This window comes from Carettochelys insculpta, chromosome 5, assembly GCF_033958435.1.
Source record: "Carettochelys insculpta isolate YL-2023 chromosome 5, ASM3395843v1, whole genome shotgun sequence".
NCBI classification, from domain to species: Eukaryota; Metazoa; Chordata; order Testudines; family Carettochelyidae; genus Carettochelys; species Carettochelys insculpta.
The window spans coordinates 1,945,271-1,967,500 of NC_134141.1; the positions used below are offsets into that span (position 1 = coordinate 1,945,271).

General features: G+C 43.9%; 1 protein-coding gene across 2 annotated transcripts in view; it reads right to left on the minus strand.

The window, feature by feature from the left end:
* Positions 1–9,104: 9,104 nt before the first annotated feature.
* ZCCHC7 (zinc finger CCHC-type containing 7) overlaps positions 9,105–22,230 on the minus strand; it is a 164,656-nt gene continuing 151,530 nt past the window's right edge. For both annotated transcript variants that reach the window (XM_074994009.1, XM_074994010.1), the window contains exons 7-9: positions 20,784–20,879; positions 12,466–12,583; positions 9,105–10,564 (exon numbers count right to left, since the gene is read on the minus strand). In XM_074994009.1, coding sequence (XP_074850110.1) covers positions 10,095–10,564; positions 12,466–12,583; positions 20,784–20,879 — 684 coding nt within the window. In that variant the 3' untranslated portion in view covers positions 9,105–10,094. The remainder of the gene's footprint in view (positions 10,565–12,465; positions 12,584–20,783; positions 20,880–22,230) is intronic.

Genomic DNA, 22,230 nt, shown 5'->3' on the forward strand with positions numbered 1-22,230 from the left:
GAGGGAGACTGTGGGACCCTTACTGAATGGGGAAGGCACCCCAGTGACAGATGGTGTGGAAAAAGGTGATGTACTCAGTGCTTTTTTTTGCCTCTGTCTTTACAAAGAGGGTCAGCCCCTGGACTGCTGCACTGGGCAGCCCAGCATGTGGAGGAAGTGGGTAGCCCTCAGTGAGGAAAGAACAGGTTAAGGAGTATTAGAAAAACTGGACATGCGCAAGTCTATGAGGCTGGATCTAATGCAGCTGAAGGCACTCAGAGAATTGGCAGTTGTGATTGCAGAGCTATTTATCAGTATCTTTGAAAAGTCGAGGTGGTCGGGGCTGGTCCTGGACAACTGGCAAAAGGCACATGTGGTGCCCATCTTTTAAAAAAACGAAGGAGGAGAGTCCAGGAAACTACAGGTCAACCAGCCTCACCTCACTCCCCAGCAAAATAATGGCACAGATCTGCAAGGAATCCATTTTGAAGCACTGGGAGGATAGGAAGGTGATCAGGAACAGTCAACGTGGGTTCACCAACGGCAAGTCGTGCCTGATCAACCTGATTGCTTTCTATGATGAGGTAACTGGCTCTGTGGACAGGAGAAAGGTGGTTGACGTGGTGTACCCGGACTTTAGCAAAGCTTTTGATACAGTCTCCCACAGCGTCCTTACCAGCAAGTTAGAGAAGTATGGATTGCATCAATGGACTAGAAGGTGGCTAGAAAGCTGGTTGGATCATTGGGCTCAACAGGTAGTGAGTGATCAGAACATCGACGGCTGGCTATCAGCCCTGAAGGCCAGTTCTGGGGCCGGTTTTGTTCAACATCTTCATTAACGACCTGGACAAGGGGGTGGATTGCACTCCCAGCAAGTTTGCAGAGGAATCAAAGCTGAGGGGAGAGGTAGCAATACTGCAGGGTAAGGGCAGGGTCCAGTGTGCTGCTCACTCGTTTTGGTCAGGAAAAGCAAGCGGCGGAATACGAAACTTCCCCATTTTATGGGCTGAGTGACCGATTATAGCTATGAAACATTAAGACAAAACCACCATTTGAAAATGAACATATCAGACTCTGCCAGCCCCTCTTCTGAGCCCTTCCGCTGGTAGTGAATAAAGATATAACACTGAATCACACGAGGAGCCCTGAACTGATCGTGTCGAGGATGAATTACAGGAGTAATAATGAAATTCAAAGGACTGTTTCTACCATTGTTACAACTGTGAGATATACTGGAGCAATCACTGAAAATACAAGACATGCTGAAAACAGGATGCTTTGGAAAAGGTGAAACTCTGCAAAAAGTTATCAACTTTTAAAAGAGTGTAAATAGTTGCAAAGTTTGTGTAGATTCTCATACTACTACTTCCTTTCCCAGTGTCTTCTGGGTAGCTCCACTCCAAACTCTCTCTCGAGTACCCTAGTCTGTTCTCCCCCATAGAGGAAAAATACAATAGCAAACAAATGTTTGACTGATAACAAGAGTTCTATTAGAAGTTTGATTTTTGGAGCTGCCGTAAGTACTATGTTTTGCCCCAAATCTGTCTGATTACTTGTACTGATCGGTTTAAGAAATTCTCACCATACTAACTTGTTTTGAATATGACAGCGCACTGTAAACACAAAGATAGAATCCTGCTTTTAGAAAATAAAAATGAATATTGATGTAAAAGTGTTTGCTCAGCATATGCATAGAATAAATGACAAAGTTGGTTACAAGCTAACAACTTTTGTCTCTGTGATTTTCATTTCCCTGTAGGACAGCTGAAAACAGAATCAGGTTCATTTTGGAGGCATTATACTGCAATGCCAAGAGACCTTTACCTGAGTGAATAGGTGTAAGTTTATATACAAGTCTGAATCCTCCCCGTTCCATAGCACCCACGTATCTTCCAGTCACATGATAATTGCCAAATTTCAGATCAACAGTCTAAATAGATGAGTAGAGTGTGGCTGACTAAGCTATACACAATCTGCAGTTTAGGTGGAATTTTCTAAGTTTAAATTTGAAATGAGCATCTGTAAAATTCTGCTTTAATTAAACAACGCAATGTGTATGTGAGGATTTTTTGTATTATTATTTAAAAGCTTTGTGGTTACTTTCTTCTTTTGTTAAAAGTAAGTCATTAGAGTCAAAATTAAAAGGCAAAATGAAAAACCACTAGGCATAAAAAATCCACCAAGAGTTCAAAAGAACCTCTTAAGACACAAGTTGAGTGGAGGAGGAGGAGGAGGAACAAGATGTATCTAGGCTGCTCAGTCAGTGGCAAATTTTCCATACACCAGAGCTCCTCAAGCTTACATTCTGCTTAAGCCCCAAGCAACAGGATAAAAATGTATTTCTATGCAAGTGCTGCCACGTTCGCAAAGTGATTAGGGAGTTGTAATGTTGAACATTGGCCTTCACAGCATTGTTAGTCCTCATTAACTTTGCTTGAGAAAGTACATTCAATGGGATTTCAAGTGGTAACAGTCCACAGAACAGCGTCCTCAACCAGGCAGCTTTCATGGTTAATTTATAGCTGGAAATGTGGGTTTTTTTTTTAAAGAAAGAATTCTTATACAGATAGATGTTCTCACCTGGTAAATCTGTGTGACGATCTCCATTGGGAAACCATTCCTGAGTCACTTGGGCCAAGCTATCAGACATTACAAAAATCAAAGGAGCTTTCCCAGGTCATCAAGAGAGATATTCATTCTGAGTTGGCACATCAAACTTTCTCTGCAGTTAGTCCTCACAGGAGAGCCATCTGCTCTGGGCCTCATCTCCAGCCCACTGACATCCTTCCATTGACTTCAGCAGGTTTTGGACCAAGCCCTCTGTGAACTCCTTGTATTGGGTTAACGACCATAGCGATGAGAGCGGGGTGAGCTTGAATATGTGCCGGAGAAAACAAACACTCATGAAAAATGATATGTAAGGCCCTGCTTGTGTCACGGGACGATTGTCATGTAACTGAGCCAGCGTTGTGGCCACCACATGGACAACAGCGGAAAAGTCATAATGGACTTTTACTAATTGTGGTGACTGAGGAAAGCCAGAAAAGACCTGCTTATTTAAGAGAGTTGGTGGAACGATATGACTGCTCATACCCTAGGCCATGCCTGCAAATTTCTTTGCTACAACCATATCAGGATCATTAGAATCATGGAGTACTAGGACTGGAAGGGACCTTGAGAGGTTGTCGAGTCCAACCCCCTGCCCTCATGGCAGGACCAAGTACTGTCTAGACCATCCCTGATAGACACTTATCTAACCTGTTCTTAAATATCTCCAGCAATGGAGATTCCACAACTTCCCTTGGCAATTTATTCCACTGTTTGACCACCCTGACAGTTAGGCACTTTTTCCTAATGTCCAACCTAAGCCTCCCTTGCTGCAGTTTAAGCCCATTGCCTCTTGTTCAAAGGTCTGATAGAAGGACCCCCACCAGGTACCATCAGCTCCGGCAGCTGACGAAATTGAGGAGGAAGCCTAACACTGAAGGATCTACAGTTTCCACACTACTGCAAATAGAGTCAGGCCTTGCTGATAATGTGGGTCTGGCAGCAGCACTGGGATGTTATTCTGTGGTGCTCTGCAAACTGACTTTATCAATGATAGACTTCATTGTTGAATGAACTTTACAATTCTGTCTTTGAATTCTACTCTGGAAAAACCTCTGTGCACACCTGGCATCTGACGGAGCCAGCCTGTGGGTTCTCAGATACCTATTTGCTGATGCATGCAATGAATTACAGTCACCTCTTTTCACACCTGCTAGCCCTGGAGAGCTAACACAGCTACAAGCGAGAGAGGAGGGTCATATTTTTTCTTGTGCATCAGCAGTGGAACCATTTTGTTAAATCCAATTGGAAACAGATTTGCAGCTTCATTGAAGAGGTTTGCTCAGGTGACACAGGACATAGTTTAACCGGCAGAATGTTTACTGCCTGGTGAATGCAACCAGAAGGCAAGAACCCAGGCTGACTTTCAGCTCCCAAGCTGTGAGCTGGCCATTAGAAAAATATCCCCGTTTCAAAATGGAGCATATTTGATTGGACTCAGTGACACCCAATTACCCTGGAACTCCACCATGTCATTTCTGAGACGGTTTTCTGACTTACAGCCACTCTTTAAACCTCCGGAAGAATGAAACTCCTCTAGGGCTTGAACTTCCAACACTCAGGACACAAGTAAATGCAGTAGGGATCACGTGTCATTGTGAGAAACACCTTAAAGGTATGACTTTCAAGCTGTGGTTTGTGTGGTGAGGTCCCTTCTCAAGGGACAATACCTTAGATTCAAAATTATACCTTCAGCACCTAACTATTCTTCTCAGTGTTCTTCAAGTCACTCGCAGAAAGGTGCTGTGTAAATTAAAATCTTGTCTCTTTCTCCAGCAGAAGTTCAACAAGCGTTATCTCACCAATGTGTCTCCTTAATATTGCTACAATTTGGTAAGATATATCTTCCGGCTTGGTCCTTACCCTGCCCCAGCCCAGCACAGAAAATGTGGAGTTCGCTTATTTTGTTGCTCTGTCCCTTGGGACAAACTTATTCTTTGTAGCTGCATGTAGTTTGGACAAGCTTTTGTGCAAAAACTTTCCCCCCCCACCCATGGAGTCTGTACTTTGTGCAGGCAGATCCAAGACAGCTTCTCACTAGGAATTTAACATTGTTTTGATAACTACTCAAGATGTCCTTTGTACCCTTTACCCACTCATTCAGAAATGCACTTTTGAATAACTCATACATGGCAAGTATCAGAGAGGCAGCTGTGTGAGTCTGTATCTTCGAGAACAACAAGAAGTCCTGTGGCACCTTATAGACTAACAGATATTCTGGAGCATGAGCTTTCGTGGGCAACGGTCTGCTTCATCAGATGCATGGGGGGGCAGCAGTCAGCAAGAAAGGCATTCTAGTGCCCTGCGGCTTGGCTTTCAAAAGCCTGTGTCTCTCCTTGGGATTTGTGCTTATAAATCACCTAGGCACTCTTCAAACATCCCACCCTTCATCTTATCTATGAATCATAGCATCATATATGAAGTGGCTACTAGGGGTCTCTTTCCGTCAACTACATCATCAGGTTTTCTTCATAATGCAACGTTTGTGGTGATTCCTTTAGATACTAAGAATGAGACCTTTACAATGCTTTCTATAGGTTTTATGGTTGCTATGGCCCTCAAAGGCTCTACCTGGTTATCCTAGTCTTCTGCAGGAAAAGTTTACTTGGTGGTCTTTGAAACCAGAAAGCTAAAGGACCTCAGGTGGAAACCTGACCCCACTGAAGACAATGGGACTTTTGCTATTAGCTTTAGGGGGGCTGGGATCACAGGCTTCATTTGAGGGGGTAAGGGAGGCAGCAGTCCCTTCCCCCACCAAGAACTTGCCACTGCAGGACATTGGTTCCTGCTTCCTCTCTACCTGGGAGTGTGAGGAAGATGGGATACTTTATGTCTCTCTGGTTCTGCTGTTTCTCTGAGGCTGTCCCCTCCTGCAGCCTCACTGATTGGAAAGCTAGATCACTGTTCTCTCTTGTCCCCCTGGCTATTCTTTGCGCTATCACCTAGGAAGAAGTCACTGTAAGAGCAGCAGAGCTAAAGAATGTCCAGCTACTGGGATCTTTCCCTGCTGTCCAGAAACAAGCATGCTGTCATACCATAAATGTTGCTTACATTTCACTGAAAACTTTCTTATTCTTTCCAACGCTCCAATTTTGGGGGAATAACACCCCAGGGTGGGGCATCTATTCTTCCATTTAGTTCCACTTCGCACTTGTCTGAGAGAGATGTTCCTTTACAATGGGCTGGGTCAGATTGCCAGATGGGGCTCAGGGAGTTACACACAAACGTTGATTTCTCAGCAGAACAGCAAATGCAGTTTTAAATTCTAAGGCCTTCATGTGGAGCTCTAGAGGCCAATTGCAGGGCCTCAGTTTTTCTCTATCATCTCTGCCAATCTGATCTGGGCAGAAATTCCTTCTGGTTCCCATACGTAATGATCCTGAACACACGGGCAAGACCGGGGGAAGAAATCTCAGCAGCAACTCAGAGCCCTCCTCATACAGAGTCCCATCGCTGGCAGTCGGAGAGATCTGCTGCTAGCAGTCGCCGATGGGTCACATGCCAGTGTCAGCAGTGCCGGCATACCAACCCTTCCATCAGCTCTCCCTGCTCAGTCTTGCGGCCAGTCAGGTTTTCTGTTCATGCTGCTCCTGGTGGCAGGTGGTTCCAGAATTTCACTCCTCTGATAGTTAGAAACCTTCACCTAATTCCAAGCCTAAATCTGTTGATGGCCAGTTTACAGCCATTTGTTCTTGTGCCAGAATTGACTCACCTTTAACTCCTCTTCCTGCCTGGTGTTTCTCTCTCTGGTGCATTTTAGAGAGAGCAGTCCTAACGCCCCTCAGTCTTCGCTTGTTAGGCTAAACCAGCCAAGCCCCTCGAGCCTCCTCTCATAATGTAGGTTGTCCATTCCTCTGATTACCCTAGAAACCCTTCTCAGCACCTGTCCCAGTTTGAGTTCATCTTTCTTTGACATGGGAAACCAGAATGGCTTGCAGCCTTCCAGATGAGGTCTCACCAGAGTCTTGTACAATGGTATTAACACTTCTCTGTCTCTACCGGAAATAGTATCAGAGGGGGAGCTGCATACATCTGTACCCACAACACCAACAAGATGTCCTGTGGCACCCTCTAGACTAACAATTTGTGGAGCATAAGTTTCTGTGGGCTGACGAAGTGGGTCTTTGCCCACCAAAGCTTATGCTCCAAATATTGTTGCTTTATAAGATGCCACAGGACTTCTCGTTGTTTCTACTGGAAATACATCCCCTGATGCATCATCCTAGGGTTGCACTCACCTTTTTTTAACAGCATCACATTAGTGGCTCTGTGTCATTGTGATCCATCAGTACACCCAGGTCTTTCTCCTCCTCCGTAGCTTCCAAATGATCAGGCCCCAGCATGTGGTTTTGGTGGTAGGCTCACAACTGAACAGTTCCACAGTAGCATGAGTAGAAAGATTTACATTTGCGAAAGCTTCTAGGTGGATTAAGTCCAAAGGGGACCCTATTGATTCCCTAGGGAAGTACCAGTGGGAGCCGGGCTCCAGTGCAAAAGAAGCTCGTACAACTAATGTGGGATAAAAAGTGTAAAAAGAAGAAACAGAAACCCCTATTGCCAGACACTTCATGCTGGTATAATGGCATCCGCAGTGTGTGTTGGGTGAAGCAGCACCTGCTCCTGTTTGTTTCAAGTCACTGGCTGACCTTGTTTCTTGGGCTATGTGCAGGGGTATATACTGCTTCCTTCTTCACTGCACACGATTTGTGATTGTACAGACCTCTGTGGTAAGCTTCAGAGCGCAGCTAGTTTTAAATAGAAACTCAGCCTTCTTTTGGAGAAGTCTCCCCAGTTTCCTACCCCAACAGATCTTTTGTTCCTTGGGATACCAACTCTCCCAACCTCCAGCCCCGCAGCACCTCCTGGACAGCAAAGCGGCAACAAGCCTTAAATTGCAGACACGGGGGTTGAAGTTGGACGAAGAAAAATTACAGTCAGGGTGGTTAAATGCTGGAGTAAATTTCCTAGGGAGGTTGTGGGATCTGTGTCCTTGGAGATATTTAAGAGCAGGTTTGACAAACATCTGTCAGGGATGATCAAGATGGTACATGGTCCTGACATGGAGCTGATGGCCTCTTGAGGTCCCTTCCAGTTCTAGGATTCTACAAATTCTCTCTTCTCTCCTCCCCACCCTTAATATATGGAGATAAACAAACACAACTACCTGCAGTACTAGATAAGACGGATCCTTCTGCCCATCTCCTGCACCCCACACTCCATGCTGAGCTAAAGCCCTTTATTTATTCACACACTGTAGGCTTCTTCATTCTGTTTCACCAACGCATATCAACTGTGACCCTGAGACACCACCCTCTCCTGGGATAAGCATGTTTTCTAGTCCCAGGCATCTCTGGAGTGCAGGCTGACAGCTCTTTACAAGAAGGAAAACTAGCAGGTGGGAAGGATGACATACTGACGTGCACTTTGGTTTAATAGGATAAAACCGAGAGGGATCAAATTTACTCAGGTCTGCAGTTCCCGTGGCCTAGATGAGGCTCATCCGGAGACATTCTCCTTTAATTAGTGCATTGTCTGACAGAGGCTTTGCTGGTGTGTACTTCTGCCAGCGTGGTCTGTGCTTGTCTAGGATTTCCCTCGTCCTTTCCTGCCCTGGCTTTTTGCCTTGTGTAAAAATATTTCCAAATCTACAATTTTAATTCCTTTGATAACTTGCTGGCCTTGCAGCCCTGCCATGAACGCTGACTGCAGAGGTGAGGCTCCCAAGCACATGCTCCTGACTTGATTCTATGGAATGTAAGAGGATGATCTTCGACTTCAGGGTCACGAATGTGGCAGTAAAGACCTGGGTCCAATCTCCAGTGCTGTGAGACTCCTCCTGCCCCAGTGCCCATCTCCTGATGGCCAAAACCGCCCCCCCCCATTCGTCTGTTCTCTTTCGAATGTAAATTCGTTGGGACAAGGACTTGCACTAGGGCCTGGCCTACACCACAGACCTTTTTTGGTCCCTGGGGGCGTGAAAACACGCACAGCTGTACCTACCTAACCCCAGCAGCAGTGCGCTAGCAGGAGCATTTCTCCCGCTGGTGTAGGAGCTGCCCCACATAAGTACTGCCACTGCCCCAGTGCAGCGTTTGCAGCGCAGCTCTGTGCTGAATGCACGTCCAACACGCAGCCCCTTGCATCCCTGAGCTCAGCTGGGGTCTTCTAAGGTCCGGCTTCGCAGGCATGCACAGACACCACTCCCATTGGTATCCATGGTGTTAGTTGGGATCCAGGCAGAAGTGCTCCAATCATACAGTGGGCCCTACTAGATGAGCACTGGGCAGAGACTCAGGAGACTGGGCCTCAATTCCTAGGCTTGCTGGGCAACCGTGGGCCAGCCGTTACTATTACCTACTGATCGTGCTAGAGAAGGTGGGAAGAAAAGGGTTTACCTATTATTGCATAGCTGACAACCCTTTGGTTGGAACTGGCATAATTTAGCCTCATTAACAAAGACGAGGGATATTTTTCTCAAAAGATAATGTATACTCTATGTATCATTTTATGTATCCCCACTGAAAACTTTATTTGGTTGGTTCCTTTGATACAGTATTTATCCATACAAAGGTTTTATTTGAGTATAAAAATACTTTGTTCATTAAAAACAACAACAAGACTGCCATTAAGGTATTGAACTTCAGAATTATATTTGTGGAAGCAGGTAAATTGGTTGTATTCTGTAGCTTGCTACACAATTTTATCTTTAAGAAAGCAGGACTTCCACCCTCAGGAAAACAAAGGCATTTTTCATTCAGGATGTCAACAACTGTCACGTTTTTCAAACAATTTTCTCTTGTTTACCAGTTAGCAAAGATATTTGTTATTCAATCAAGGAATTGCTTCCTCCTAGTTCACCTGCTCCTGGCACCTAAACTTGCAGTGCTGTGATGATATCACGTGAGTTTCCATGTGTCCTAGGCACAGTAAACCAATTTCACTGCAGCTGGGTGAGAAACAAACAAAAAAAAAAAAAAGCTTCTCCATGAAGACTGACTTTTGTACTGCTGTCTACTTTCCCCTCCCCTGCCCTTCTCCCCAGTGCAAAAGCTTCTCTTTAAAGTCAGGCTGCATGGGAATCACATGGGCTTACCTACAGTGCTCTGACAGGTCGAGCATCCTTAAGAGGAATCTCCTGAAGGGAAGCAAGGCAAACCTCCTACTACGGACCTTTCCCCTTTCCCCTCAGTTAGCCAAACAATCAAAACCCCCCAAACAAAAACCCCAACCTTTCATTGATTTACAGAAAAAGAGGAACTGCCAAAAATACACTATGACTTTACTTGTGTACCTTAAACCCAGTGAACAACACAAAGGGAGGCAAAATACTCTCTTTAAAAGCAGCTGAGATTCACAGGCTCAGTATTTGTTGTCTTGTTGGTTTTACATACCCAAGCCTGTATGCACAGGTGGACTCAAATTGTACAGCTTAGCACAGGGTCAAAAAATACCACAGCAAAACAGTGGTAAGACACGCGCCTCTCCCACCAGAGCCTAATGTTAGTGGATTAGCAGCTGGATTTCTGGTTTGATTTCTTTTTCCGCTGTTTTATACAAAATAAATCCTCATCAGTGGGGGGACTACTGTCCATCTTGTGTCTCTGCCTTCTCTTTTTCTTCTTCTTCCTAGCTGCATCCAGCAGCTCCTGGCCAGTTTTCACTTTCCTGCCATGTGGAGAGAAGGCAGAGCTGTGATGCTTTGTGCTGCTCCTCTTCTTGCCTTTTGGGGAGGGCGTTCCACCCCCCCTAGGAAAGTCCTCCTCCTGGTCATTATTCCTCTGGAACTCTTTCTTGTGCTTCTCTTTGCGTTCATCTGCCTGAGACTTCTTATGGGCCTTTTTGTGGCGCTTTTCTTCTTTAGGACTCTTGGTATGCTCTTTCCAAAGGGTTTTCTTTTTCTTATGACACTGTCCCCTATGCTCTTCTTCCTTGCGCAGTCTCTTCAGCTGTGCTGGCAAAAGCCCGGCTGCTTCAAGTTCTGTAAAAGAGAACAGTTGCTTTTAACAGTCACTAAGAGGCCAGAACCGTAACTCTTGAAAACCACAGCCCTATTTACAGGTTGGAGCCAGCAACAGACCACCACAGGTATGTAAAGTCTAAGGATCCTGATAAAACTCTGACATTTTGGCAAATGCTGGGTAAGCCAGAAGTGTATCATCATAGCATTTGAAAGTGCAGTTGTGTCCAGAAAAATGAGATTAGGCCTTTCCATATTCATTCTCTCTCAGTGACTTCATATCAAATTTGTTCTATTTTAAAAAAATTACTACCTTTTAAGTGCCAGACAGAAGCCCCTGGCATTCAGTCTGGGATTGGAAAGTCAAAGGGTAATATTTTACCTTTTTAGGTGTCAAGATTCTCCAATTCAAAAATTGCTGACTGGGCTGTGAAGCAGACATATTTACTCTACAGAGGGGTCCTGCTGAGATTTGGAGCAAATAAAGCTCAGACTCTGCCAGCTTTACTTATGTTCGGTGGTACCTTCCTCCACAAAGGGTCTTATTGCAGGCAAGTGGCCATTCAGACGCTCTGCTTACTTTAACCCATTTTAACTGTTTTTGGTAAAAGATTTTTAAAAACAATGTACAATTCAGAGAAGATACCCCATCAGTTTATAACCATTTCAGAGCTAGTCAGATTTTGGGGTTAAAGCATTTTCCAGTGTCCTTTTCTGAGGTTACTAAACTCATTCATTATACCTTGCTTGGCTGAGATAATCCTCATCAGCATCGTCTACAAGCATGTCAAACATGCGTCCCCACTGAATTGTCTTGTGGCCTGCCTGGTGGGGGTGGGCGGAGGCTCGGCAGCGCTGTGCTGTGATGAGTGGGTGTCAGGACCTGCTCAGCAATAGTGCGGCATTGCTCTCCGTGGTGGAGCCCGGCAGATGGGCACAGCAGTGCCTGGTGCTGGGGGGCGGCACAGGAGGGGCTGTGACCTGCAGCCCTGCCCCATTACTGTGCAGAGGCCGGAGCCTGGGGCAGGGCCAGAGCTGCGGCAGGGAGTGGGTGCAGGGCAAGCTGGCACTTCAACACTGTGGCTCACCAGGCGGCTGGATGGGAAGAGCCCCATGGCAGCCTCCTGCCTGGGGCAGTGCTTGGGGCGCCTGGGCGAGCCAGGTGGGGTGCCCCAGCCTGGTACTGAGCGAAGCCCCCGGCCCATGAGCACCATGCGCCTGCTGCTGCTCACTAGCCAGGTACCCGGGCCAGCCTGCAGGGAACCTCACCAGGAGCAGCACCTCAGGCTCACCTGGGCTCTCACCCACTGCCAGCTGGCCAGCGTCCAGCCCTTCATCCTCACCCAGCCCCTCACCCTCAACCCCCTCACCATGTCCCCCCCCCACAGCTCCCCTCCACTTCCCCAGCCAGCACCCATCCCTTCGGTCTCCCCCATCACCCTCCCCCAGCCATGTCCCCCTGCTGCCCCCATCTGAATTAAAAAGGACGTTAAATTTATATTTAAATTAAAATTATATATAAGCAAATAATTTTACACATAACATTTTATGAACTATTAATAAAATTATTAAACAGTAAAATTCACATTAAATATTAAATTCTCAATTAAAAGTATTGTATTATATTCAAACAAGACCCGGAAAAAATTATAAAATATACAAAAAACCAATCTCCAATAATAAATAATTACGACTTTCCAACAGAAGTACATTTTCTTTGGTGGCCCTGAAAGCTACCAGTTTTCATTTGTGCGTCCCTCAGTAGGCTGAGAGTTTGACATGCCTGTTCTACAATACCGAGAACCCTAAGATTACAAAACGCCTAACAAAAAGCAGGCCGTGTACCAATATAGCCTAATGAAAGACTATTTCAAAAAAAAACCATGATGGCCAGCGAGAAGCATTTCACAACCATACCCTACCGTCAACCTTCCTCTTGGCCCTCTGAGCTCTCCTCTTGATGTCATACTCATCATCATAGTAGTAGATGAATGGAGAAGATGGGAAAGTTCCACTGACCATCCGCTTCTCGGAGCACTCCTGCAAATCACATCTGACGGTTACAACATGCCGTGACATTATGTAAAAGTTTGGACTATTGATTTTGGAGTTACGGAAATAAACCAAATTCTCCAAGCCAGAGTGGCACTGGCTATAAATCAGGCTTATTCCACTTATATCTACGGATCAGTGTTGATTTACATCAGCTGAAGATCTGATCTTAAGTTCTTTAAATCCCAACAACTGTATTAGTTTGCAGCAGCCCTGCCTATATTTCTGTCACAATTGTGCTTAGGAAGCAACATCTATTTAAATGTTTATTTAACTTCTTTGCTACTATCAGTTGATAGCTAGGGGAGTGACAGATGGAAACCCAGGTCCTTCCATTGTTTACTACAAACCTGCTCTTAGTTTGATTGAGAAAATGATGTAGCAAATGTAATACACATACAAGTGAAGGGTTAGAGTCAGGCATGCTGTAGGCAGGTACTGCACAAAAAAATCAGTTGACTAAATGAGAAGATCTTGGCAAAATTAACTTTCTGAAAGACAATGAATCAAGACACATTCGACAGCAGACTTTGCCCGCAAATACGTCAGACTGGCTGTGAAAATTGGATGGGAAAATCTAGGCTCCTGAGTCACAGGAACTGATTCGTTTAATTGTACGCAGAACTTCACTTACACTTGAGCTTGTTTCTCAATCACAAAGATGGGCAGATATGAGTCGTACAAATCACACAAATTAAGCATTACTGCCATTTTGACAGCCAGTCTGGCTAAACTTTTATTACTTCCTATAACCCTGACTGAACTTATTCAGGAAGCCATGTGATATGAATGGCTTTGTATTTATGCTTTTAAATTTTTTGGAGGCGTGATTCTTTTCCTCTCTGAACATTGCCCAAATCTGCTTAAGTCTGTCTTTTAGTTCCCATGAAATCATCAGTGGCTTTCACCTTTCGGCTGTTCCCGCGTATGCTTACAAGGGCAATTTCCCCACCTTTGAGATTTGCAGGAATGAGACACCCCCAGCTTAATTTGCTTCATTAACTGGTCCTACTAGTGACAGTTAACTCCACCTCTACAAAAGCAAAGTCTGAAGGAACGGGGTATGTTTAATTTGGAAAAGAGGAGATTAAGGAAGGGACATGACTACACCCTTCGAACACCTGAAAGGCTGCCATAATGGGATGGATAAAGGTTGTTCTCTCTTGCCACAGAGGGCAGAAGAGGCAGCAGTGGTACAGCATGGCAGATTTAGATTAAATCTCAGGAAAAACTTCCTCACTGTAAGCACAGCAGAACAATGAAACAGGCTGCCTAGGGAGCTGTAGAAGCACCTTCCTAGAAGGCTGCAGAAGGAGACAGGATGGCCATCTGACCTCAATTGTTTTGGGCACAACAAATGCTGCATCTGAGTGGGGGTTTGATTACCTATCCCTTGTGGTCCCTTCTAGGCCTATGGTTCTATAAGTCTATCATATAACGTAAGTATCTAGGAAAGAGATACACACTGGACCACAGAACTTCTGCTCCAGGTCAGGTGATGATCATTGGCACAATAAATTTAGCCATCTGCTTCCAGCAGTAACCAGTACCTGACATGCCAAGAATGTAACCCTCCTGCCAAACTCCTCCAAACACAGATGGGAAGGAGGATGGCTAACAAACTGGTTACTACTGGACCCACCAAAAGGAGGACACTGAAGTATGTTTAGTCCCATTTAAATAGGCCATCGACGGGGCTGGAATGGGACAGACAGGCAAAAATGGGTGAAAGGTCTACCCATGAACCAGAGCTACTGTTGCACCTTTTTTTCTAAAGAATTCTAAAGCATTTTTCCTTTTTTAGACTGGGAGAGCCATGTCTGGCCACAGCCAGAGAGCTGCTGGGCAAGGACACCATATGGACATTCTCCAATAGAAACGTGTAGGTCTCAGACTCAGTCTGCTCCCTTTAGGGACATGAAATATATCTGCTGCTGCAGTTTGTAATCATCTGCATCTAACTACTGATAATTACAAATCCCAAACATTTTCCTATTCTTGCTTTCTACGTGGTGCTTTCTACGTGGTGAATATTGGAAAGTGCAAGGCAATTCTTTAAAAAAAGGGGACAAAGGATTTCCGAGTACGTTAAGCAACTAATGTTCCCCCTCTTCTGCTAAGGTCAGTTTGACAAAATGCCCATAGGATGAAATCTTAAGATGTAAGTTGGAAAAAACATCCTTTAAATCACAGTGGCATGAGCCAGTCATCGTAACAATAATTCACTGTAAAGCTAGTGGCAGAGAGAGACTGTTGGGTCTCCAGAAAGAGCAGGGTTCTGCCCTTTGCATAATCCCGGCTCTTACACCCCCCCGTTGCCATTGCTCCATTCAGGTATGCAGGAATAAAGAAGCAGAACTGCATCTTTAGTACATTAAAAGGCTTCAAAGATGCCTCTTGTACACTTGGCCAAGGTTTAAGATGAGAGATACTCAGGAAGAGGCATTAGGGTTGGAACTCTATACTGAGTAAGTCAAAGGAAATATTAAGCCAAGAAAGTGCCAGAAATGTACTCAAAAGTAACACCGATGCCGCTTTAGACAAGTAATGCAAAGACACCTTATCTCCTTTGATGGCTGTGAGACACACTCCCCCCCCCCAAATGTGTTCTGAGACGCTGCATGAAGTCTAACAAGGCCTGTGCCGCAGTCAGATGGTCATTTCGTTATTTTCATTTTGTTAACATGCTGACAGTAAAGCCCTGGTGGATGAAATGCACGTGCCTCCAAAACCAGCACTTCTGCTCCCTCTTAACTTCACTGCACTGAGTAATCGTCTTGATTGTGTACAACATGCACTTTTCCACAGCCTCCTCTCTCCAACATACTGCCACTGCTGCCGTACACTTTGCACATTCAAATGCTGTAGGGACATTTTTCGGCATTAGAGGTAACAAGCAGGTCTGAAAGCAGAGCCTGTTACTAACTCCAGGGAGGCATTTTCTACCTGATTGAAGCATCTGGACAACAATGTTAGGCACATATGCAGTCACTACCTGAGCAAAACTTGCAGGGAACTCTGAGTAATGTAATGTAATGGGTTGTCACTGATTAATGTGGGAAGTTGTTACACTTAATAGTGAGTGCCTTAAAAATTAGCGCGTCCTCATTATGGCTGTTCCAGCTGATGCTACAGATAATAATGAATGCAATATAATGATCTGATACTAATGAAATGGAGCATTCTTGAAAGTCCAGTGAAAAAAAGATTTACCATCAACATCAACCCGTTAACTGAAGCTATAGCTTTAAAAAGACTGTATTCCTAGTAGACAAGTAATACACTAATAGGCTCTGTCTACACTAGAGAGTTTTGTTGATAAAACTGGCATTTTGTTGACAAAACCTGCAGAGTGCACATTCCCAAAGCATTCTGTCGACAGTAAATTGGCAGAATGTGGCACTTCTGTCAACAGTGTTCTGATGCTCCCCCATGAGGCAGAATGCCTCTGTTGACAGAAAGCTGGTGTGGACGCTCTGGAGGGCCCTCTGTTGACAGACAGGGCTTCCGGGACACTGGGCAGCCCCGTCTGTTGTGCTTCTGGTTGGCTGTTCTGTCGAGAGCATGGCTAGGCTGCCCAGCTGCTCTCTCTTGACAGAGTGGATTGCTCTTTTGATCTGCTTGGCTATCTGGCTGCGATCCGTCAACAGAAGTTTTTTCAGAAGATATCTTTTGACAGAAATTTCTGTCAACAGATAGTTCTAGTGTAGACATAGACTAAGTCTATGGAAACTGTAACCTCAACGCATCAATGTTGTATTAAGTATACAGCCAAGTAATGGAGGAAGTGTGTTGGCCTAGGAATTAGGTACCCTCTCACTGTTGTTTCACATTTTGGGAACGGTGAGAGTCTAGTGAATTGCTAAATTTCTAGCAAGCACTGAGGATTTCAGATTTCACCAACTGGAGTGAGAAGTAGCTTAAAATATGATGGGCCACTGTGCAAATGTTGGCTGAAGCAGTTCTTTATGAGACTGTAGCCCGAGCTCTCTCTCTTCTCTCTCCATCAGCACAGCACACTTTGGCTTTACAGGGAAGGCGCACCGCTGTGTGCAATTTATTTCCTGGGGCTTGGAAACAGCAAGTTGAGGAAGACCATGCAGAGCATGGTAGTTACAGCAGTTTATTATTTGGAAATTCCTTTAGCCTTTGTCGGTTCTAAAGACAGACTTTTAAAATCCATCTCGTAGAACCCTGAGTTGAGAGGTGCAATGATGTTTGTACTTGCTTTAGGAACCAGCTGTCTTTGTTGGTGGGCACTGTTGATCTGAACTCAATCTACTGACTACACATGTTCAGGTGCAACACCACCAAGACATCTGCTAGGCCTTCCACTGTCCATGCTTTCAGCCACTTCTGAGCTGGAAGTTTTACAAAACAGTAACTTGAGCCAAAGTATCAGAGAGGTAGCCGTGTTAGTCTTTATCTTCAAGAACAACAAGAAGCCAAAGTGTGAATGACAAACTCTATAATTATAAAGGACTACACATGCACTAGACTCAACTGCTACGAACAAAATACCAACCCCACACCACAGTTTGCCACAGTCTTTCAAAGAGAAATGTGATTGGGGGTGGCTGTCACACCCACCATGGGGTCAGGACCAGCAGGTGCCAAATGCCTGCTATTCTTCAATGTACCATTTTGCAGTTGGCTGTGGGTTGTCTACACATGTCCAGGTCCAACAACAAGCCATGACTGAAGATTCATTCTTAGAGACCCACCTTGTTTCAGCTCTATTTTGAGAGAACTAAGCCCCTTTCTTTGGGTTTTGCTAGCTTACCCAGGACTGTGTCCCATGGAAGTTTACTCCTTCCAGGTGGTGTTTGCTCTGTGGGGAAGGAAAACCTGTCCTGGTTTCGAGTTTGTTCTACCAAACTTTAAACAAAGATAATAAGCTCAAAGATTATAATGAAGTCAGCAGGGACCACTGTGAGAAACTCATCGCAGCTCCTGCCTAACAAAGGCAATAGGATTTCTCCAAATTATTTTCTGTTTGAACTTGAGCATCTTGCTTGCAAATTCTGATGTAAAAGTTTGGATTTACAAGTCATTTAAAAGTTCCCTGTGATGGAAAATCCACCACAATCCTTGCTCCAATTGATAATTACTTTCACTATCAAAAATTTGATTCTGGTCTGAATTTGTCTAACTCCAACTTCCAGCCTTTGGATTTTATCATCTCCTTGATTTGAAACATTTTAAGGTGTGCCATATTAATTATGTATCATTTTAATGTCTTACACAATATATTGTGCGATGCCAAGTCAAGTGCCTTTCAGAAGTCTATTGTATCAACATTATTGACTTTTTCAGCCAAATAGATAATCTTGTCAAAAAAGATATCAAGTTACTTTGACAAGATCTATTTTCCATAAAACCATGCTGACTGGCATTAAATATATTATCCACCTCTGATTCAAGTATTTATTTATTTTACCTGTTTGGACTTATTACAAATGTGCCCAATAATCTGTAAAAGTTTCTGATTGATCTTGACGGCCTTATGTCTGTAAGAGGATTGACGCTTCTGTTTCTGATGCTAAAACATACAGTGACAGCTGTGGCTAAGTTGCCATGTAAGACAGTTAGGCAGGAAGGATGGGCATGTAGGGGCTGGGGTGAATAGTATCCATAGATTTTAGAAAAGCATGAGCCAGGAGCTTTCAAGACACCAGGAATGTGGTTTTTCCTCTCAACATTATTTCTCATTACAAAATTTCCCCTGGATATATTTCAAAGCAAAGTTAATAAGACAACACCTATTATGTATGTTTACAGGTGCAAAGCTGCACTGTTCTGTAAAGATACTGAACGTTAAAATATATATCCAGGTCCTGATCCCTGTAAGTTGCTAAATGCTTCAATTCCCGTTGAAATCAAATACACGTATGGTGCTCATCATCTTGCAAAATTTCTTCCCTAATGAAGAAACTATATGAAACTAGAGATATTAAGTTACAAGCTACACGAGGTTAGATACCATCCATTTTTTCTGTATGAAAACTGACGGTAAATGGCCTGGAAAGTCAGCTGGAGGAAGAGGATGGGGAGAGGAGGATTTCTAATCAGACGAAACTGCTTCAAGACATGTTTTTGGGGCTGATTCTATGGCACTTTCATATATACCCATCCCAATGTCAGCTCAATCAGGTGTATTAGATAGCGTCAACTGGAAATAGATGGGCTGATGGAGGTGGAGACCCTGTACGCTCAGCAAAATTCCACCCTACAGCCACAGGAAAAGTTTAGTGCCTTCAGCGGCAATCCATCTCTTCCATAAATAGTGTCTCTCTCTGTAACACACTCATCGAATGCCATTGTTCCCTATGTCTGAAAAACCAAATCGATAACCTTCCAAGGAGAGAATCCAATTTGTTTTTTTTACAATTAGCCTATGGTATTTTTCCTTTTATCTGTTCCTGATCATTTTACAGTAGTCTATAATTATTTTTTTAGCAATGTTGCCAGATCACAGATATTTACTTAGAGTTAAGACAAAAAGCAGTCAAGTAGCACTTTAAAGACTAGCAAAATGGTTTATTAGGTGAGCTTTCATGGGACAGACCCACTTCTTCAGACCACAGCCAGACCAGACCAGACTCAATATTTAAGGCACAGAGAACCAAAAACAGTAAGCAAGGGGGACAAATCAGAAAAAGATAATCAAGGTGAGCAAATCAGAGAGTGGAGGGGTGAGGGGAAGGTCAAGAATTAGATTGAGCTAAGTATGCAGGCGAGCCCCTATAGTGACTCAGAAAGTTCCCATCACTATTTAAACCATGTGGTAATGTGCCGAATTTGAATATAAAAGCCAGCTTGGCTGTTTCTCTTTCCAAAACGGTGCGATAATTCCTTTTTAGTAACACACATACCTTTAGGTCATTGACAGAATGCCCCAACCTACTGATCGCTATACTTATCTACACCCTTCTAGCTTCCATCCTGCACACGTGACTAGATCCATTGTTTACAGTCAAGCTCTTAGGTACAATCACATTTGTTCTGATCCAACTGACAGAGAACAAAAACTACAAAAACTTTACCAAATATTCATAAACCTCAATTACCCACCAGGAGAAGTAAAAAAAACAAATCAACAGGGCCAGATGAATACCCAGAGACCAGCTACTCCAAGATCAGCCCAAAAAAGCCAAGAACAGAACACCACTGGTCATCACCTACAGCCCCCCCCACTCAGACCACTGCAATGAATTATTAAAGACCTACAACCTATCCTTAATCACGATGCTACACTCCAGAAGGCCCTGGGTGACATGCCTGTTCTTTCCTACTGACAACCTCCCAACCTCATGAGGATCCTCACTAACAGCCACAGTCTGTACCCCAGGAATACCAGTCCTGGAACCTTTCCCTGCAACAAAGCCCGCTGCCAGCTTTGTCCACATGTCTTCTCTGGAAATACCATCACTGGACCTAACCAGGTTACTCACAGAATCACAGGCACTTTCTCATGCTCTTCTACTAACATCATATATGCCATCACGTGCCAACAATGCCCAGATGATTTGTATATTGGACAGACTTCTAACTCCCTTAGACAAAGGGTCAACGGGCACAAAACAGACATCAAAACACTCCAGATCCACAAACCAGTTAGTCAACATTTTAATGGAATGGGGCATTCTGTCAATGACCTAAAGGTATGTGTGTTACTGAAAAGGAATTATCGCACCATTTTGGAAAGAGAAACAGCTGAGCTGGCTTTTATATTCAAATTCGGCACATTACCACATGGTTTAAATAGTGATGGGAACTTTCTGAGTCACTATAGGGGCTCGCCTGCATACTTGGCTCAATCTAATTCTTGACCTTCCCCCCCACCCCCCACTCTCTGATTTGCTCACCTTGATTATCTTTTTCTGATTTGTCTTCCTTGCTTACTGTTTTTGGTTCTCTGTGCCTTAAATATTGAGTCTGTTCTGGTCTGGCTATGGTCTGAAGAAGTGGGTCTGTCCCATGAAAGCTCACCTAATAAACCATTTTGCTAGTCTTTAAAGTGCTACTTGACTGCTTTTTGTTTTGATAGAGTATAGACTAGCACGGCTTCCTCTTTGTTACTTAGAGTTGCTCTTCTACAGTGTTAGTAACAGTCTTTCAGCCACACACCATAGGGATGATACATATATGTTTAGGATGGATACACTTAACCTGGAGACAGACTTACATATCCATAATGGCCTTTCTGGGAGCAGTTGTAGCAGTATACCAAGGCAGAATGCTCAGAATATGAACTGGACTTCTTGATCGAGCCTGGTTTTGTCTGCAGTATGGAAAGAAGGCAAGAATTAGGGCTGATAAATTTCAAATGTTGAGCTAAAATTAAAATAATCTAAACAAAAAGCTGTCTAAATCAACAGTGTTCCAGCTGGAAGCAAGAAATTTGGGGAAAGCAGCAAGTTGGTCATGTTTCTGTAATATTACACAGCAAATTTAAACCTTGATCACCAGAAATCCAGTGGGACAGGAAACTTCAACGTTGGTTCCATGAAGCCATTTTATTTCGACTCTGAATATAAAAATGTAGGCTGCTGATCTCGCTTTTTTTTTTTTTTCCCAGATGTCCCATGATCTACCAGGGCCATCAGATATTGCATCCACCAATATCGTAGAACTAGTCCCACCCCGCAGGGCTCACTTAAGGTAAGATGGGGAAGGTCTTCTGAGAGTAAGTCAACTACACTCTTATTTCCTTGCACCCTACACCTCCCCTGTCATTCTACCTCTTCCCCCCACCCCCCAATCACTGACAAGAATCGGCCAATGTCAATGTTAAAGTCAGTCAACCCGAATCTGCACCCAAGTAAATTATTGGGGTTAGCTCTTTGAACTGTTTTTGGATTCAAGGAAAGATTTGGCATGCCAAACTGAATTCAATGGATCAGGCAGACTTATTTTTCAAATCCAGAGCCAGTAAATAATAACTTTGCTCAGAGTGCCCCCACATACATTTTGAAGGGAGTGCTGAGCACACATAGATATGCTCTAGGTTAAAAACTCATGTTTATCCCACAGAAAACAATAAAACAAACACTTTGTTTAACCAGAATTGGTGGGCATGCAGAGGAACTGGGGTGAAATAAAGATTCTGGTAAAAGCAGAATCCAATTAATTCCAAGCACCATATATTTTCCTTGATTATTCATCCTAGTGCAATACAGGGAAATGTTTGTCACTTCGAAGAAGTCATCAATAGATCTTTTTTTTAAATACCGGCCTTATTGCAAAGGTTGCTTTTTTCTTTCAAGCCTTCTCAGTGTGTTCGCCTCCCATTAATACTTTTAAAGTCACTACAGAAGAATTATAGTGATGCTTGTAAAATGACAGAAACTACAGGATTATTTTGGGACCATTTCTTATGCCTTTGACCACATTTTTGGGAGGGTGCACGCCAAGCCTGTTGTAGCCATCTTGAACCAACATGTTTTTAAAAGCACACTTCAATATTCACATGTTGAATAGTAATGAAGAGGGAGCCGTGCTAGTCTATACACTATCAAAACAAAAAGCAGTCAAGTAGCACTTTAAAGACTAGCAAAATGGTTTATTAGGTGAGCTTTCATGGGACAGACCCACTTCAGCTCACCTAATAAACCATTTTGCTAGTCTTTAAA